The sequence below is a fragment of the Rutilus rutilus genome (genome assembly GCF_951802725.1).
Source record: "Rutilus rutilus genome assembly, chromosome: 1".
NCBI lineage: Eukaryota > Metazoa > Chordata > Actinopteri > Cypriniformes > Leuciscidae > Rutilus > Rutilus rutilus.
The window spans coordinates 47,380,728-47,399,065 of record NC_140209.1 but is presented as its reverse complement, the minus strand read 5'-3'; the positions used below and the strand labels follow the sequence as shown (position 1 = coordinate 47,399,065).

The 18,338-nt window shown below is 38.2% G+C and overlaps 1 protein-coding gene across 2 annotated transcripts; it reads left to right on the top strand.

Annotated features, from left to right (window-relative positions):
* Positions 1 to 943: 943 nt before the first annotated feature.
* On the top strand, positions 944 to 16,099 carry slc6a16a (solute carrier family 6 member 16a). Of its 2 annotated transcripts, XM_084405184.1 has the most exons (13): positions 1,046 to 1,184; positions 4,601 to 4,832; positions 9,611 to 9,768; positions 11,307 to 11,433; positions 12,140 to 12,315; positions 12,834 to 12,944; positions 13,052 to 13,293; positions 14,007 to 14,187; positions 14,322 to 14,523; positions 14,609 to 14,768; positions 14,868 to 15,030; positions 15,489 to 15,549; positions 15,635 to 15,766. In XM_084405184.1, the coding sequence occupies exons 2-13, from the start codon at positions 4,601 to 4,603 to the stop codon at positions 15,640 to 15,642; spliced, it is 1,821 nt and encodes a 606-aa protein (XP_084261310.1). In that variant the 5' UTR covers positions 1,046 to 1,184; the 3' UTR covers positions 15,643 to 15,766. The 2 variants fall into 2 exon arrangements, with proteins under 2 accessions (XP_084261309.1, XP_084261310.1); XM_084405183.1 differs by lacking the exon at positions 15,489 to 15,549 and having other exon boundaries at positions 944 to 1,184; positions 15,635 to 16,099.
* The last annotated feature ends 2,239 nt before the right edge of the window (positions 16,100 to 18,338 follow it).

The window sequence follows — 18,338 nt, the reverse complement described above, 5'->3', positions numbered from 1 at the left end:
CCAGTTCTAGAGCAGCCTAGATGTTTAATGTTACTGAAGGTTGGCCAGTACGCAACACAAGTTGATATTTTCTGATCAATATGTACATTGTGGTTAGTTTCAGCAAACTGCAAGACACAATCAAAAAGTACTTTAGTAAAGGACATTGTATTGTTTAGTGGAAGAAATACAGTGGAGAAGTGCACATTTATTATTCTTAAAAATATCACATTAAATTCCCTTAGACCTGAATAGGAACCCAAATGGATCCCATTCAAGTCCTGCAGAAGTGGTCCTACAGGATATGTCTTGTCCTATAAGACAGTTTCGATAGGAATCCAATTGGCTCCAAAAAGTTTCTTATGGAAATGTTTCTTCTTATTTTCTGACAAAGGAATTTCTTCAGGACCAAATAACAATGACGATCTACACTGAATACACTGATGATCAAAATCATAGATCAAAATGACATTAGAGGTCCTCCTCAGGCGATGGCGCCCTCGTGTGTTAAGAGAGTGCAATGGGTCTTCTTGGCAGAAATGAGTCATGTTATGTAACTGTCATGTCTAGAACCATTTGTCATTGCTCTTCTACTATTGTAGCAAATGCACTATCTTTACTTACCCACAGCCTTTTCTATAGGCCAATGAGCTCTCAACGCACGTGAAGAGTGCGCTTTCGCAAAATATAAACAGGAGGCGGGGCGCGAGGAGGAGCCTAGCAGAGTCATGCATTACCATAACTCTCGTTTTGCTGCCCAGATAAGCCCCCTACGTGATATAATAATAGTTTAGGAGGCTTTATACACATCAATAATTATTTTATAAACCAGATATTAAAGGGACGAGTGCAGAGACCCCAAAAGGAGAGCTCCGCGTGTTCTGTAATGTGACAAAGAGCTGTCAAGAAGGGGGAGGGGCCTCGTTCACGATTTGGTAAAACAGCTCGCGAGTTGGTCTCCAATGACAGCGCGCTTACTGAAGGGTCTGGCGTAACATTTGCCTTTTTACCAAAGTTGTGCACTCGGAGCCCTCCAACGTGGCGATCTTCTAACCACCCGAAGAGTGGGATAAATATTGCAGTGGGTCTGAATGACTGGAATACTAGCAGAACCGATAACGCAGAGCCTGTCAGTTTAAGATTAGCGGTTTAAACAACAAAAAAACTACAACAGGGCAACTCCCCCCCTGAAACGGGCTGCCAAGGTAAGACTCGAAGAATTTGTTGCTGGCTGAAAGTTTTCTTCTCTCTTGAGCTGCAACCGAAAACTTTTCAACTGAGAAAACTTTTCAGGAGTTACTTTTACATAATGCGCGTGCTTTCAGTAGCAGAGGTTCTGGTTTGTTTCTATCAGAAAACAATAACAATAAACTAGCAAATTGTGTCCTGTTGCAGTTTATACTTGCCTTGGCATAAAAGTTTTAAATTGGTCAATGCATTTTGTCCTTAATACATTCAATTGGCCATATGTTTGTTTATCTGATCAATTTCCTTTAGTTTAATCAGGTTGTACTGTTTATTTACAGTTGGATCAATGAATGTAAATACATGTGGGGTGTGAAATATAGCCTATCCATTGTTGATTGGCATGGCATGTTCCTAAAATACCGTCAGCTGCCAAATTTACACCAAGCGGGTGATGATGCATAAATTTCTGCCAAAAATATACGCTGGGTATTAGTTTACAATTAAAGCTTGTTACATTGTCAAACAATCAAGCGTATTAAACGTAATCAAGTGTCACAACCTATTTATATAGCACTATATGATATATATATATATATATATATATATATATATATATATATATAAAACATAAAACAATATATATATATATAAACAACATAAAACAAAATGTTGAAATATAATGCATTACTGTTGCATATATATATATATATATATATAGGCTATATATATATATATATATATATATGCAACAGTAATGCATTATATTTCAACATTTTGTTTTATTATAACATTGTAGGCTACTTGTGTAGTTTGGGAATATGTGGTAGGCTAAAGTGTTTCAGGGTAAGTTAGAGATATTAAACACAAGTAAACCTCTGCTTCTTTCAAGGTGACATGAATAGGCTATGCATAAGGGCCGGAGTGGGACCCATTTTCAGCCTGGGATTTTACATATTTTTTAAACTCTCAAGACAGACGTCATGTATCAAATATCAAGCGAAAAACGCGGTCGGCAGCCAGTTGCTGTGAGCTTCGGGATGTGACGTCTGTCTTGAGAGTATGAAAATATGCAAATTGTGCCGGTTTATGCTGGATTTAGTGCGTAAATCATTTTGTTTGCAAATTAGATGCTTCGCAGTTGAAACTATGTTGAGGTGGTAGGACTATACCGGCCCAATTTATGAGCGGCCCACCGGGAATAGGCTACTTCCGATTCTCCTGATGGCCACTCCGGGCCAAGGAGAGCGAGAGCGATATTTCAATGAAATAATCAGTGGCTTTGACACTAGATTCTGTCTGCATATAGGCCTATAGTCATGTGTTCTAATAGTGTGGCATAAGTGAAATCAAATGAGTGGTATAGAGAAATAGCACAGCCAATCAAATAACGGGTTGAGTGGGAAGGTCACTGGCACTCGTAGAAAAGGCATTTGTAGAATAACAAAGAGGCAAAGAAAATCTGTTCACTTTCCCACTACTTTCAGTTGGCTTTTTGTCTTTGTGTAATTTGACAGTAGGCTATATTGCCGTTTTAAATAACTTTCTAGACATGAGAGGGCACAGAGATGAGAGAGATAAGAAACATGTTTATTTTTCACCTGTCACAAGATCGTCATAGAGGCATTGGATACCTTGGAAACTTTCCACCTCACAATGTCCGCCTGTCAGGCAACTAAGAATGACTAGCCGCTCCAGCTCTGACGCAGTAACACACCTCTTTCTCCTTCTCTCACATGCTCTCTCACTCTCTTTTTTTTTTGCTAGAGAGGGCTCCGGACTTCTGTACTTTTCCACTCTTACAGTGGAGAGCACATAGACCCCTGAGCTGGGCCCTTCCTCAGATGGTGGGCAAATACTGCGGGACCCGAATGTTTCAAGTCTGCATTTACCCCACATGGTCTCTTGAAACTATATGCAGACGCATGACTTTATTTCATGCCACAATTCAGGGGTTTCAACCTTTGTAATGCCTTTTAATACTTGCAAATAAGATTATCCCCTTTCATGAAATAAAGGCAGCTATATATTTTCATGTATACAGACCTATGTAAGCATTGAATTATAAACACATGTCTGTTAATTTCCAGCAATGGCCTAAAGATTCTTGTACAGGCCTGGTTGTGTTTCACAATCATAAGGAGCTCCTCTGTATGTTGAAAAAATGGAAATGACTTCTTCTTTTTTTGGTCAAAATTAGTTTTGAACCAATGGGACTCTGGTGCTGTAGTTGTGGTTGCCCTCTGTTTGCTGTTAAATATTTGTCTTGAACTGTATGCAAATTTGCAAACATTTATTATTTGCTAAATTAACAAGACCGATTTTGAAATGCACACTTCCATGTTTGTCTTTTGTCTGTGTTCAGCTGAGCTTTTTATCTCCACTGGTGAATGTCTGGATTATTTCTAAGATAAAGAGATTTAGATTTACTGTACAATTCAGTGACAAATAAGGAGTGAAAGTTTGCACAATTTTTTTTATAAATTCTAAAATAACTTGTTTTATACTAATAAAAGACAATAAGTTATTTAAAAAGTTTTTAAAAATGCAAAGAAAAATAAGTAAACCAGATTTACATTTAGATTTTTATTTTTACCTACTGTAACATCTTGATGTTGAATAAAACAAGTACGTGGACTCATACATGGTAATAATGTATGACAACTCATTTATTTATCATTTCTACATTCTCTTCACTTTTCTGCTCTCTGTGTTACACATTCTACACCACGATCTTCTGTTTACATTGAAGTGAGAAGAAAAGTGATAGCTGGAATGAAGGAGGGAGATGGCAAGGTGGACTTGACTTATTGACTTTACTAGCTCCAACTTACATAAAGAACACAATGAAACTATTCACTTCTCTCCAGGGAAGACGGAGAGAGTTAGAGGGAAACGAGAGAAGTAAATACAGGGAAGCGAAGAGCTAGATAAGGGGTTAGTGGATCCCCGTGGTTTTCTGTGAAATGGGTGTACTTGTCCAAGAAAGTGTCTTCACACACTGTGCACGTTGTTAACTCCGAAACATGTTGAACACAGGTACTTTTCTGTTGTATGTCACTGTTTTAGATCTTATGTTGACATAATAATTGCTGAGAACCTGTAAAGAAAAGTTATAAAAATGAATCGATTTACCCAATATGGTTAAAACAAGGCGCTACTTGAAGCAGTGTTATTATTGATAACTAAAACTTTTCAAATTGTTTGTTAAATCTGAAATAAAAGATATAAATATATATATAAAAAAAAAAAAATTAAATGAGAAATGTTGCCTTGAAAACGAATTGATAAGTTTAAGTACTAAAATTACTAAAACTGGAATAAAAATAAATGGAAAAATAAAACACTAATAAAAATGACAAAATCACATTGCAAAATTACTAAAACTGAAGCTAAAATTAAACCGAAAACTGGACAAATATTGTGCCCTTTCTAGATGGAGAAGCCACCACTGACCAATGAGAATGGGAGTGTGTTGGCCGAGAGCCGATCAGACATGGCTTTGGTGTCGGCAGATGATGAAGTCGGGTCTGCAGGTGCTGCCGGGCAGGAGGACGACAGGCCAGCGTGGGACAGTAAACTGCAGTATGTGCTCGCCCAGGTGGGCTTTAGCGTTGGCCTGGGAAATGTCTGGAGGTTTCCGTACCTCTGCCACCAAAATGGAGGAGGTGGGTACTTTTATTATTCATTTACAGTTTTTAAAAACTCTTGCCTTCCACTCCATACCGTACATTTGAGTTGCAATTATTGACAATTCAACTATCCAGCCCAGTGACTTATGCCCTTATTTATAGACCACCAAAATATAATAAGAACTTTATTCATGAATTCAGGACTCTTCTGCCTAATATAGTCCCTACTGTGGATAAATTACTAATCCAGGGTGATTTTAATATCTATGTCTGTTGCCCTTCCCATCACTTGGTGAAGGAATTTGTACAACACATTGACTCATTTGACCTCCTTCAACATATTAATGGTCCTATTAATCAGCAGAACACTGACATACCATTGATCTTGTTCTATCTTCTGGCCTTTCAGTATGTAACATTGATATTAAAGGGGTGGTATAATGCCCCTTTTTACAAGATGTAAAATAAGACTCTGATGTCCCCAGAGTGTGTATATGAAGATTGAGCTCAAAATACCCCACACATATTTTTTTATAGCATGTTAAAATTGTCAGTTTTTGAGGGTGAGCAAAAACGCATTGTTTTGTGTGTCCCCCTTTAAATGCAAATGAGCTGCTGCTCCCGGCACAGAGGGCGGAGCTTCAAGAGCTTGTGTGTGTGTGTGTGTGTGTGTGTGTGTATTAGCAGCTCAGATGACCTCACACAGACACACACTAAAATGCCTTTTATGTTTAAACCGGAGTCGGACAATGAGGGAGAGACTCAAGAAGAAGTGACAACATGTACAGGGTGGGCCATTTATATGGATACACCGTAATAACATGGGAATGGTTGGTGATATTAAAATCCTGTTTGTGGCACATTAGTATATGTGAGGGGGCAAACTCCTCAAGATGGGTGGTGACCATGGTGGCCATTTAGAAGTCGGCCATCTTGGATACAACTTTTGTTTTTTCAATAGGAAGAGGGCCATGTGACACATCAAACTTATTGGTAATGTCACAAGAAAAACAATGGTGTGCTTGGTTTCAACGTAACTTTATTCGTTCATGAGTTATTTACAAGTTTCTGACCACTTATAAAATGTGTTCAATGTGCTGCCCATTGTGTTGGATTGTCAATGCAACCCTGTTCTCCCACTCTTCACACACTGATAGCAACACCGCAGGAGAAATGCCAGCACAGGCATCCAGTATCCGTAGTTTCAGGTGCTGTACATCTCGTATCTTCACACCATAGACAATTGCCTTCAGATGACCCCAAAGATAAAAGTCTAAGGGGGTCAGATCGGGAGACCTTGGGGGCCATTCAACTGGCCCACGACGACCAATCCACTTTCCAGGAAACTGTTCATCTAGGAATGCTCGGACCTGGCACCCATAATGTGGTGGTGCACCATCTTGCTGGAAAAACTCAGGGAACGTGCCAGCTTCAGTGCATAAAGAGGGAAACACATCATCATGTAGCAATTTCAAATATCCAGTGGCCTTGAGGTTTCCATTGATGAAGCTGGCACGTTCCCTAGATGAACAGTTTCCTGGAAAGTGGATTGGTCGTCGTGGGCCAGTTGAATGGCCCCCAAGGTCTCCCGATCTGACCCCCTTAGACTTTTATCTTTGGGGTCATCTGAAGGCAATTGTCTGTGGTGTGAAGATACGAGATGTGCAGCACCTGAAACTACGGATACTGGATGCCTGTGCTGGCATTTCTCCTGCGGTGTTGCTATCAGTGTGTGAGGAGTGGGAGAACAGGGTTGCATTGACAATCCAACACAATGGGCAGCACATTGAACACATTTTATAAGTGGTCAGAAACTTGTAAATAACTCATGAACGAATAAAGTTACGTTGAAACCAAGCACACCATTGTTTTTCTTGTGACATTACCAATAAGTTTGATGTGTCACATGGCCCTCTTCCTATTGAAAAAACAAAAGTTGTATCCAAGATGGCCGACTTCTAAATGGCCACCATGGTCACCACCCATCTTGAGGAGTTTGCCCCCTCACATATACTAATGTGCCACAAACAGGACTTTAATATCACCAACCATTCCCATGTTATTACGGTGTATCCATATAAATGGCCCACCCTGTAGAATGCAACAGGACGTTTCTGAATGGTTGATGACTTTATGTAGCTGACGTGGAGTTATCTATCTTCAAGTCATTGGTTAGCATATTCTGTCATGATAACCTATAAAATCCCTTGTGTGAGAACTGTTGTAAGATGCCTACAGAGTGACATGCTATTGCCTTTTTGTTACGTAACCAACTGTATTGCAATAGATGTGAAAAGACGGATGTGAGAGCTTGAGTAGACTCACATATGTGCTCTACTGCAACAACCGTGCCTTTTCGATAGCCGGTCCTAGGTTATGGAATAACTTACCGCTTGCCATCCGCTCTGTCCACACTTTGAGTGCTTTTAAAACGGCTTTGAAGAAGCTCTTTTATATCTTGACATTTGTGACGTGCCTCTGGGCCCGTATGATTGTAATGAGTGTTGGGGGGGGGGCTTTGAGTTAATCATGATGTGAAACACCTGTAGATAATGATAAAAGGTGAGGAATCACAGACTTCAGCCCTTTTTGGCTACCCCTTGGTCATCTGTTATTTTGGGTTGTTGCTGTATTTATTTATTATTCGTTTGTTTTATGTATTAGTTTAAGTTTGGGTAGTTTGCAGGCCTGTATTTTGGAGTGTAGGCTATATCTTGTGTTAATTATGTAGCTTATTCTTTATTTATGTTGGTTCTCTGAACGGAATGTTTTCCGTAGTGGTGTTTGTTATGTTTGATTAAATAAATATATTTTTTAATCCGCCTTCGTTCTCGTTGCCTCCCTCATTTGTCGCGGCTCAGAGCCGGCCGTGACAAATATGGGGGCTCGTCCAGCCATTCGTTGTAATTAAGAACACCGGTTGGTTATTATTTCCGACTCTGTGAGCGAGCTAGTGTGCAGCGTGCGCTGTTTAGTTTGTTTGGGAGGCTTCGAGTAACAATTGATTGGAGAATAAGCGTATGGTTTTGGTTATAATTTGAATTTGGGAAATATATTGTGTAAGTTAATATAGTTACTGTTGCGTATTGATTGGAATGTAGAAGAGACGAATGTGGTAAGTTACAAATTAATTGAATAACTTGATGGTGTGTGTACAAATGCATTTATCAGTTTTTTTTTTTGTGTGTGTGTGTGTTTGCTTAGTAATTAGTTTTGTTTGTTTGGTAATTTGTTAAGGGTAGCAGAAAAGTTAAATATGACTTCCAATATTGAAGAGTTCATTCGTAATCCGTCGGAAGATCTTTTAAATGAGTTTTCAAAGGATCAGTTGTTAGCGCTTGCGAGTCATTATGATGTTGTGCTTTCTGTTGCTGATAAACGGTTAAAGGAAAATTTAAAATCGTTCTTGACAGCTGCTTTGATTGAACAGAATGTTCTTGAGGAAAAACAGACAGTGTCTACTGTTCAGACTGGCAGAATGTATTTGACTTATGAGCAACAGAAGGATTTACTTTTGATAGAAATGAAGTCTAAGGAAAAAAGTGAACAGCAAAAAATTGAAGCAAGACATGATATTGAAAACAAGAGATTGGAGCTTGAGCGTTATAAATTGGATTTGATAAATGCTGGGAAAATTTCTAGAGGAGCCAGAATAGCTTCTGGTGAGGGAAGAGACCAGGATTTGCTTGATTTTGATGTTGTCACAAATTTAAAACTTGTGCCTAAGTTTGATGAAAGTGAAATTGATTCTTTTTTTTCACTTTTTGAGCGAGTAGCTGGTACTAGAGGTTGGTCTGATTCAGAGCGTGTTTTGCTACTGCAATGCGTTTTCACGGGAAGAGCTCAGGAGGTGTTTTCTTCATTAAGTACTCAGGATGCGGAAACATATGAATGTGTTAAATCAGCGGTTTTGAAAGCTTATGAATTGGTACCAGAAGCATATAGACAGCGATTTAGAGGTTGGCAAAAATCTGAAAGACAAACGCATGTGGAATTTGTGAGAGAAATTCAAACTCATTTTAATCGCTGGTGTTCTGCTTCTAATGTCGAAACTTTAAGTGATTTAAAAGAGTTAGTATTGTTAGAGCAGTTTCAAAAAAAACAAGCCCCACCCCTGGGGGCTCGTCCGGGATCTGAAACCCGGGACCTCTCGCACCAAAGCGAGAATCATGCCCCTAGACCACGGCCGGCTCTGAGCCGCGACAAATGAGGGAGGCAACGAGAACGAAGGCGGATTAAAAAATATATTTATTTAATCAAACATAACAAACACCACTACGGAAAACATTCCGTTCAGAGAACCAACATAAATAAAGAATAAGCTACATAATTAACACAAGATATAGCCTACACTCCAAAATACAGGCCTGCAAACTACCCAAACTTAAACTAATACATAAAACAAACGAATAATAAATAAATACAGCAACAACCCAAAATAACAGATGACCAAGGGGTAGCCAAAAAGGGCTGAAGTCTGTGATTCCTCACCTTTTATCATTATCTACAGGTGTTTCACATCATGATTAACTCAAAGCCCCCCCCCCAACACTCATTACAATCATACGGGCCCAGAGGCACGTCACACATTTGACTCTGACCCAGGAGAGAACTAAATATTAATTTTATGTTGTTGTGTTTGTATTCTCTTTGTTTGGTTTCCTTGATTGCTTTGTACAGCACTTTAAGCTGCCCTTGAGGCAGTAGAAATGTGCTTTATAAAAAACTAAACTAAACTAAACATTGTATGTGTGTGTGTGTGTGTTTGTGAAACTGAATGATTTATAATGTAATCACACACTCTCTTTCTTCAGGTGCCTTTATGTTATTGTACGTGATGCTGTTGCTCATTATCGGGGTTCCTCTGTTCTTTATGGAGCTGGCCGCTGGCCAGAGCATCCGTCAGGGCAGCATCGGGGTCTGGAAACACATCTCACCTCGCCTCGCAGGCATCGGCTACTCCAGCTGCATGGTACAACACACATATACACTCTCTCTGTATGAGAATTACAAGTATTATTCTATTGCATTATAACATGGGGTGCCTACCGGTCAAAAGTTTGGAAACATTACTATTTTTTTATGTTTTTGAAAGTCTCTTATGCTCACTAAGCCTACCTTTATTTGATTAAAAAATACAGAAAAAAACAGTAACATTGTAAAATATTATTACAATTTAAAATAATGGTTTTCTATTTTAATATACTTTCAAATATCATTTATTTCTGTGATGCAAAGCTTACTTTTCAGCATCATTGTCTTCAGTGTCACATGATCCTTCAGAAATCAGTCTAATATGCTGATTTATCAATGTTGGAAACAGTTGTGCTGCTTAATATTTTCGCTGGAACCTGTGATACTTTCTTTAGGATTCAATGATAAATAAAAACTTAAAAAGAACAGCATTTATTCAAAATAGAAATATTTTCTAACAATATAAATCTTTACTATACTATCACTTTTGATCAATTTAACACATTCTTGCTGAATAAAAGTATTAATTTCTTTCAAATAAATGAATAAATAAATAAAATTACTGACCCCAACCTTTTGAACGGTAGTGTATATTGTTTCAAAAGATTTTTATTTTAAATAAATGCTGTTCTTTTTTTTTTTACTTTTTATTCATCAAAGAATCTATTTATAAAAAATATTAATGTTTCGAGTTTGTTAGTGAATAAAGTATATGTCAGTCTTCAAGGTAATTTAACTGAATTTCTATAGTAAAAATTAATAATTGATGACAGTTCAGTATATTTGTATTATGAAGTGTGTGTAAACCTGGCTCACATCGTTATTTTTATTGCCCGTTTGTTTTTTTTCTTCCGGTGCATACTAGACATTATCACAAAGATGGACAAAAATAGTGTGTTGACATTTTTTCAGAGATATTATTGGTGAGTTTATATTTAAAATGAGCTGAAAGGTATCATGTTTCGTCTGGTGGTTACATGGCACGGGATTTATGTGCTTCAGCTTCTGTAATGCCACAGGCAAAAAAAGCCACAAATATGTTGTGGCTGACTCATAATAAAATTAGAAATTTTTGAGAAAATATTTGTATCATGCTGGTTAGAGTTGTCAAAACAGAAGCGTCAGTTTTATTCTGAGACTGCCTTAAAGAACGCAGCCAGCTTTAACTCACTGTTGTGAGAAGTGTTCGAAGAATGGCTACAATCCATACATACATGTTGACGTATATTCTGTGTTTGTATGTAAGGAGGAGTAGTTCCTCTCTGTTTGAGTATAAGAGGATTTCCTGTGAGAATTCGTATGTGTGTGCTTGTTTGATAACATTATCAGCTCGTCAGTAAGATCAGATGGCAGAAGTTCTATAATGTTGGCATCTTACACAATACGATAGGATTTATTTATATATTTATTGCTTTACACAGTAATGGAACAATCAAAGATCTTGACAGTGTGTATTTTTAGGCTTTCTCCCTTTTTGGTTTTTAATCATACACCTATACAGACATGAGATGTAATTGTACTCTTTTTCTCTCTCAGGTTTGTTTCTTTGTGGCCCTGTACTATAATGTGATCATTGCCTGGTCTCTGTTCTATATGGGGAATTCATTCCAGTATCCATTGCCATGGGAACATTGTCCTGTAGATATGATCTCAAACCAGACAGGTATGTTGTTTACATACACAAAATCACTTGGAATCAATTTGGTAAAGAAATTAATACTTTTATTCACCAAGGATCCTGAAAAATTCCACAAAAATATGAAGCGGCACAACTATCATCAACATTTATAATAATAAGAAATGTTTCTTGACCAGCAGATCATCATATCAGAATGATTTCTTAAGGATCATGTGACACTGAAGATTAGAGTAATGATGCTGAAAATTCAGCTTTAATATCACAGGACTAATATATTCAAATAAAAAAACAATTATTTTAAATTGTAATAATATTTCATAGTATTACTGTTTTTACTTTGATCAAATAAATGTAGCCTTGTTAATGGTTCTTTTAAAAACATAAATAAATCTTACCGACCCCAAACTTTTGAGCGAAAAAAATTAATAAAAAATTATTAAAGGAACAAAATAGATTAATGAAAACATCAATCTTTAAAAACAACAGTAAAACCCGTTGCATTCAAACGTTAGGTGAGGGATTCAATGGAAGAGAACATTTAGTTGTTGCTTAAGTCAGACAGATGCAGAAAGGAAAAATGTTTTTTACCAGTGTCATATAATTAGTTCAGAATGAGCAGTCCACTTGTCAGTTACTCACGCACATCCCTAATTATTACACACTTTGCATATTTTGTGTCTTTAAGATTTACAGTATGTACAGTTGTTTTTATCTTATCTTCCTGTCTTAGTGAAGGAATGTGCCGCAAGCTCTCCTACCTCCTATTTCTGGTTCAGAAAGGCTCTGGATATCTCAGACTCCATAGATGAGTCAGGAGAGTTTAACCCTATCATGACCGGTTGCCTCCTTGCCGCCTGGGCTATAGTGTGTCTCGCAATGATCAAGGGCATCAAGTCTTCTGCCAAGGTACAAAATACAAACACGTTTGTTTTCCAATCATGGAAGAGATGTTTCTGGTACATCTACGTTTGTAACTGAGCTAATGATATTTTCTATCCCGTACACTCTCAGAAAAAAAGGTACAAAAGCTGTCACTGGGACAGTACCCTTCAAAAGGGTTCTAATATGTACCATTTAGGTACTAATATGTACACATTTGGTACCAATATGTACCTTTGAGGGACTTAAATGCACTCTTTAGGTACAAAGGTGTACCTTTTGAAAAGGTACCGCCACAGTGACAGCTTTTGTACCTTTTTTTCTGAGAGTGTAACACTCGCAAAACTTTTAGCATTTCTACATAGTCAAACATTTATATTTTTATCATTTATTAAACCATTTTTCTCACAATGTAGTGTGTTTCACTATCCTTGTGAGGTTTTACAATTCTTGAAGAAACATTAAATTGTTTCCAAAATGTTTTTAAAAAATGAATCAACAGGTGTTCTTCCAATTTATGATTTATGACTATTCCTTTTCTCCAGGTGATGTATTTCTCCTCCGTGTTCCCTTACGTTGTGCTGATCTGTTTTCTCATCAGAGGGCTCATGTTGGACGGGGCTTTAGATGGCATCAAATATATGTTTTATCCTAAGGTGACAACAAGAGCTCACACGACTCCCATAAAGTGCAATTTAAAGGCATGTCAAATCATGCTATATTAAAAGTTTGTAATAATACAGTATTTCTCTGTTTGGATTAGCTGGAGATTTGGGGGGAAGTGCAGGTGTGGCGTCAGGCTGCCACACAGGTGTTTTTTGCACTGGGTCTGGGTTACGGCTCTGTGATTGCTTATTCATCCTACAACCCTGTGCATAACAACTGCCACCGGGACGCCATCATGGTCTCTGCCATCAACTTCATGACCTCAGTATTGGCCTCTCTGGTTGTCTTTGTGGTCCTTGGTTTCAGAGCCAAGAACATTGCTCTGGAATGTGTTGCATCGTAAGTAAGAATCTGTGTTCGCTTTCTGTTGTTTTTGCTTGAAATACGATTGTATTGTATTTTTCTCTTATGCTCACCCAGGCTGCCTTTCTTTGATCAAAAATACAGTAAAAATGTGAAATATTACAATTTAAAATAATTTTCTATTTATTTTTGTATATGTTTTGAAATGTAATGTATTCCATCATTACAGTCTTCAGTGTCACATGATCCTTCAGAAATCATTCTAATATGATGATTAGTGCTCAAGAAACATTTATTATTATTATCAATGTTGAAAACAATTGTGCTGCTGCTTAATGTTTTTGTGGAAACTGTGATACATTTTATTCAGGATTCTTTGATGAAGTTCTAAAGAACAACAGCTATTTGAAAAGTGAAAAAACTTTTGTAGCATTCTAAATGTGTTTACTGCCACTTTTGATACATTTCATACATCCTTGCAATATAAAAGTATTTATTTCTTCAAAAACAACAACAACAGCAACGATCTGACTGACTAGAAACTTTTGAACGATAGTGTATTTTACATAGCAGTGATTGTTATATATTGTGTAAGCTTTTCATCCTTCTATTCATCTTCCTCATTTTTGTCCCCTCAAACTAAACTGCATATAATAAATCCAGCTAAATGTTACTATAAATTATTCTGTATCAAACTAACGTTTTTATCATTTCTTTATATTTGTATTTTTATTAATGTCACTTTGCAGTAATGTGGCCAGGATGGCAGAAATGGCAACAACAGGTTCATCGCAGCATTGGTGGCCATGGTTCAACATTTCTGACCCCAAATCAGTGTCTCTTTATGACTACAGAGAATGGTACAGCCACTATGGAAGCCTGCTAGGGTCAAATATCACTGACTGTGACCTGGAAAGAGAAATGAGCAAGGTAGGGTTAACATATATGTGTGCGCTTCAGTGTATATTCTATTACATTAGTTAAATGTATCTCACTGTCATAGTGAAATTATTTCTGGTTGTGAGAGTCCATCCATCCATCTATGCTGTTACTCTTTCTCTCAGGGAGTGGAGGGCACAGGTTTGGCATTTATAGCTTTTACAGAAGCGATGTCGTTGTTTCCTGCAAGTCCATTTTGGTCAACTTTGTTCTTTCTCATGCTGCTGAATTTGGGCCTCTCCACCATGTTTGGTACCATGCAGGGGATTCTTACCCCACTCATGGACAACTTCAGAGTGCTGGGGCGCCACAAGACCATGTTGACGGGTACACTCAAATAGACGTGCTAATACTAAAGGATATTGTGCCCTAGCTGTCACGTAACTTGGCTGTATCATTGTATAACATGCAGTGTGTTGCTGTATCCTGGGCTTCCTCTTCGGCCTGCTCTTCACTCAAAGAAGTGGCAACTATTTTGTGACCATGTTTGACGATTATTCTGCAACTTTGCCATTGATTGTCGTGGTCATCTTTGAAACTTTCAGCGTGGCATGGGTTTACGGTGCTGATCGGTGAGATGAAGTGTGAAATCATTTATTTATATGCTGATTAAGTTGTGGGATCAGCTGTGTGTAGTTTTTTTTATCCTCATTGTATTTGCTGTTCTGCAGTTTCTTGGATGATGTGGAGGTGATGCTACACTGGCGCCCTCCGGTGGTTTATCGCTATTTGTGGAAGTATGTATGCCTGCTCGGCATGGTGGGACTGCTGGCTGCTAGTCTTCTCCGCATGGTCTTCAAACGGCCCACTTACACAGCCTGGAACCACACCACGGTATTATACAAACTGAGCGCAAAATAAGTTTGCACGCTATGAACTAACTTGTGTGTAAAGAAAAGAATGATGACTGTAGATAACTTAAATGGATAGTAGGCACAAACATGCAAAAAAAGTTCTGTCATCATTTACTAACCCTCTTGTTGTTGTTTTTTCATGCTTTTTAAAGAAGTCTCGTCTCACATGCTCATCAATGCTGCATTTATTTAATCAATTATACAGTAGAAACAGTAATATTGTGAAGTATTATTCAAATGTTTTTATTTGAATATATTCTAAAATGAATTTTTTTAGCATCATTTCTCCAGTCTTCAGTGTCACATGATCCTTCAGAAATCATTCTAATATGCTGATTTGCTGCTCAGGAGACATTTATCCTTATTAATGTTGAAAACAGTTGTGCTGCTTAATGTTTTAGTGGAACTCTTGATCTTTTTTTTTTTCTTTTTTTTCAGGATTCTTTGATGAATAGAAAGTTCAAAAAGAACAGCATTTTATTTGAAGAAGAATTTTTTGGTAGCATTATAAATGTCTTTACTGCCACTTTTGATCAATGTAATGTGTCTTTACTGAAAAAAAATAACGTATTTCTCTCTGTCAGGGTTCTGAAGCTAGCCTCGAGTATCCTGGATGGGCTCTGATCATGCTGTCCATGCTGATCATTACAGCATCTCTCCCGGTGCCCATTGGCTATCTGCTCTCCTTCCTCAAAGGGGGGCGGAGCCTACCAGTGGAGGAGGGTGAAGTTGAGCCTCCAAGAGAGCGATACTCCAAATGCAATTCTGATGAGCCAGAGCCAAATAACCATCACTCCTCAGTGGACGAAGACAGGAATCGGCCCCGGTCCACCTTCCTTCCACTGGGTGCTGAACACTACAGGTTACTCTCGCAACAGGAAGATGGAGAGGAAGAAGAAGACACTGAGGTGTAAGGGAAAAAATGGAGATAAACGGGTGTTTGAGCAGAAACCGACAAGACTATTTATTCATCAGTGTTGGAGTTCTTTAATGGAGTGGAGGGAGACCGACTCCATTTATTCTCATTATGCTAATGAACATTCAATGAAAAATATTTGTCAACTGCGGCACTATTTAAGAGGGATACTTTTTGCGAGTGTACCAATCATTGAATTGCTTTGTTCTTGAATCCCTACATGTACTTAGCCTAAGTGAAGTGGCCTGTACCATAAGTGCCTGAATATAATGAATATCCACACTTAATTATATTAATTAATTATACTTAATTATAAGATTACAGCTTCTCCAAAGCACAGCAATTACACTCGTCATCTAGAATAAAACATTTGTTTTTACTACAGTTTCTTAAGTAAAATAGGTTAGCACTTTACAATAAGGTCCAATTTGTTAACATTAGTTAATGCCTCAGGTAACAATTACAATGAGCAATATATTTTTACAGCATTTATTATCCTTTGTTAATGTTAGTTAATAAAACGTTTTAGGTTACGACTGTAACAATGGTTCTCTGAGAAGGGGAACGAGGCACTGCATCTTGGATTGACGCTATGGGGACACCGTCAGCATAACTGGTGAACACACACCAAATTTCATTGGCCAACCAAAGTCCATTACATCATTAGTGGAGAGCCCGTGAATATAAGAAGGTGCCGTAATACAAGTCATCAACTTTTTTGTCTGAAGAAGAGATGTAGGCAAGCCCAGGGCATGACAATGAGGCGCAGTGTCTCGTTCCCTTTCTCAGGGAACCATGGTTACAGTTGTAACCTGAGACATTCGGTGCGTCCCAATTCGCATACTATCTGTCCTAAATAGTACACCGCAAATCGTAGTATGTTGAAATGAGTGTTCCAAAGATACCCGGATGGTCTACTATTTCCGGTCAGAATCCGAAGTGCCGATCGATGCGCACTCTAACGGCTAATATTGCCCCCAACCCATCGCGCGTTGGACGAGGATTCGGTTAGAACTACAAACACGAGAGAAAAGTAGAGATGTTTAGATTAGATTGAATGTAGGATTTTAACTGTGACAAGATGATTGACAGGGCAGTTTACGTGACAGGATGCACGCGACAGATCTGTCCGTTAAGATGACGAAGTAGTATGTCCCAAAGCTTGCCTACTCTTTTGCTACACACTCAAAAGTATGTACTTTTTCTTCACAGAAAGAGTACATACTTTTAGGGCGTAGTATAAGTTGGCGAACTGGGACGCAGCTATTCCCTTTCGAAATGGAACTTCAACACTGTGTCTTGGATGATGCTATGGGGAACAAATACCCACTTTGCCATTTTGAGGGAATGGGCATAGCATAAATTACTTAGCCAGAGTTATAGCATCAATCAAGGCAAAGACTCACATAGACTGTCTAGTGGTACCACTCCCTAACCCACTATCTCCCAATAATAGAAGATATCCATGCTTCTGTGCTTTTATAACAAGAGAAGTCCCGGCCTTTACAACCTTCCTCCCTCCCTCGCAGGCAAATTCAGCCCCAAAAATGGCTCAGCTATGACAGCCTCTTTTTGCTTGCCACAGCCCCCTAGGGAGTATTCGCCAAGGGAGAATATTTTCCCAACTACGGCCTTGGGTATTACCACGACTTCTGGGGGGAGAATGCAACCCTTATGCGGGACTGGCAGCGTAAGAGGGCTCAATACAAAAAACTTTCCTCACCCTCCTCAACCACATCTGTCTCTTTCTGGCTGGATGGTGCCAGCAACATGCTATCTGCTGGATCAGATGATGTTATAGATAGCACATCTTGATCTAACAGATTGCTCGAGCCCGTGACTGAAGAATGCGAAAGAGCCATACCTCAGCCAGCTCGGCCTGCGATCCCCACGACTTAAGCTGAAAGCCAAGTATTACAGTCGGCCTCTTATATACTCACGGGCGCTCAGACGCAGGTTACGCTGATGCCGTCCCGATAGCGCCAATCCAAGATGCAGTGTTGAAGTTCCACTTCAAAAGTGAACTGTTTATATTTATGCTACCTCACAGTGCATTAACTAATGTTAACAGATACAACATTTGATCTTAAAAAATGTATTAGTAAATGTTGAGATTAACGTTAACTAAGATTGGTAAATACTGTAGATGTATTGTTCATTGGTAGTTCATGTTAACTAATGTAGTTACCTAATGTTAACAAATGAAACCTTATTGTAAAGTGTTACTAAAAATAAATGGTGGAAGACTGTTAGATGTTTTAAAAAATATCAGTATTATCCCTATTACTAGAATACTAATATTTTTAAATAATTTTCTCCAAAGAAATGGTACATAGAGGTTAAAAATGTTTCTTTGAGTATGAAACTATTAG

What these genes read in the sequence shown, in the direction of transcription:
- slc6a16a (XM_084405183.1), top strand. Translation starts at nt 4,601, where the DNA reads ATGGAGAAGCCACCACTGACCAATGAGAATGGGAGTGTGTTGGCCGAG. An exon ending in TGGGTTTACGGTGCTGATCG is followed by an intron (nt 14,769 to 14,867) that starts GTGAGATGAAGT and finishes GCTGTTCTGCAG; the next exon opens with TTTCTTGGATGATGTGGAGG. An exon ending in CAGCCTGGAACCACACCACG is followed by an intron (nt 15,031 to 15,634) that starts GTATTATACAAA and finishes TCTCTCTGTCAG; the next exon opens with GGTTCTGAAGCTAGCCTCGA.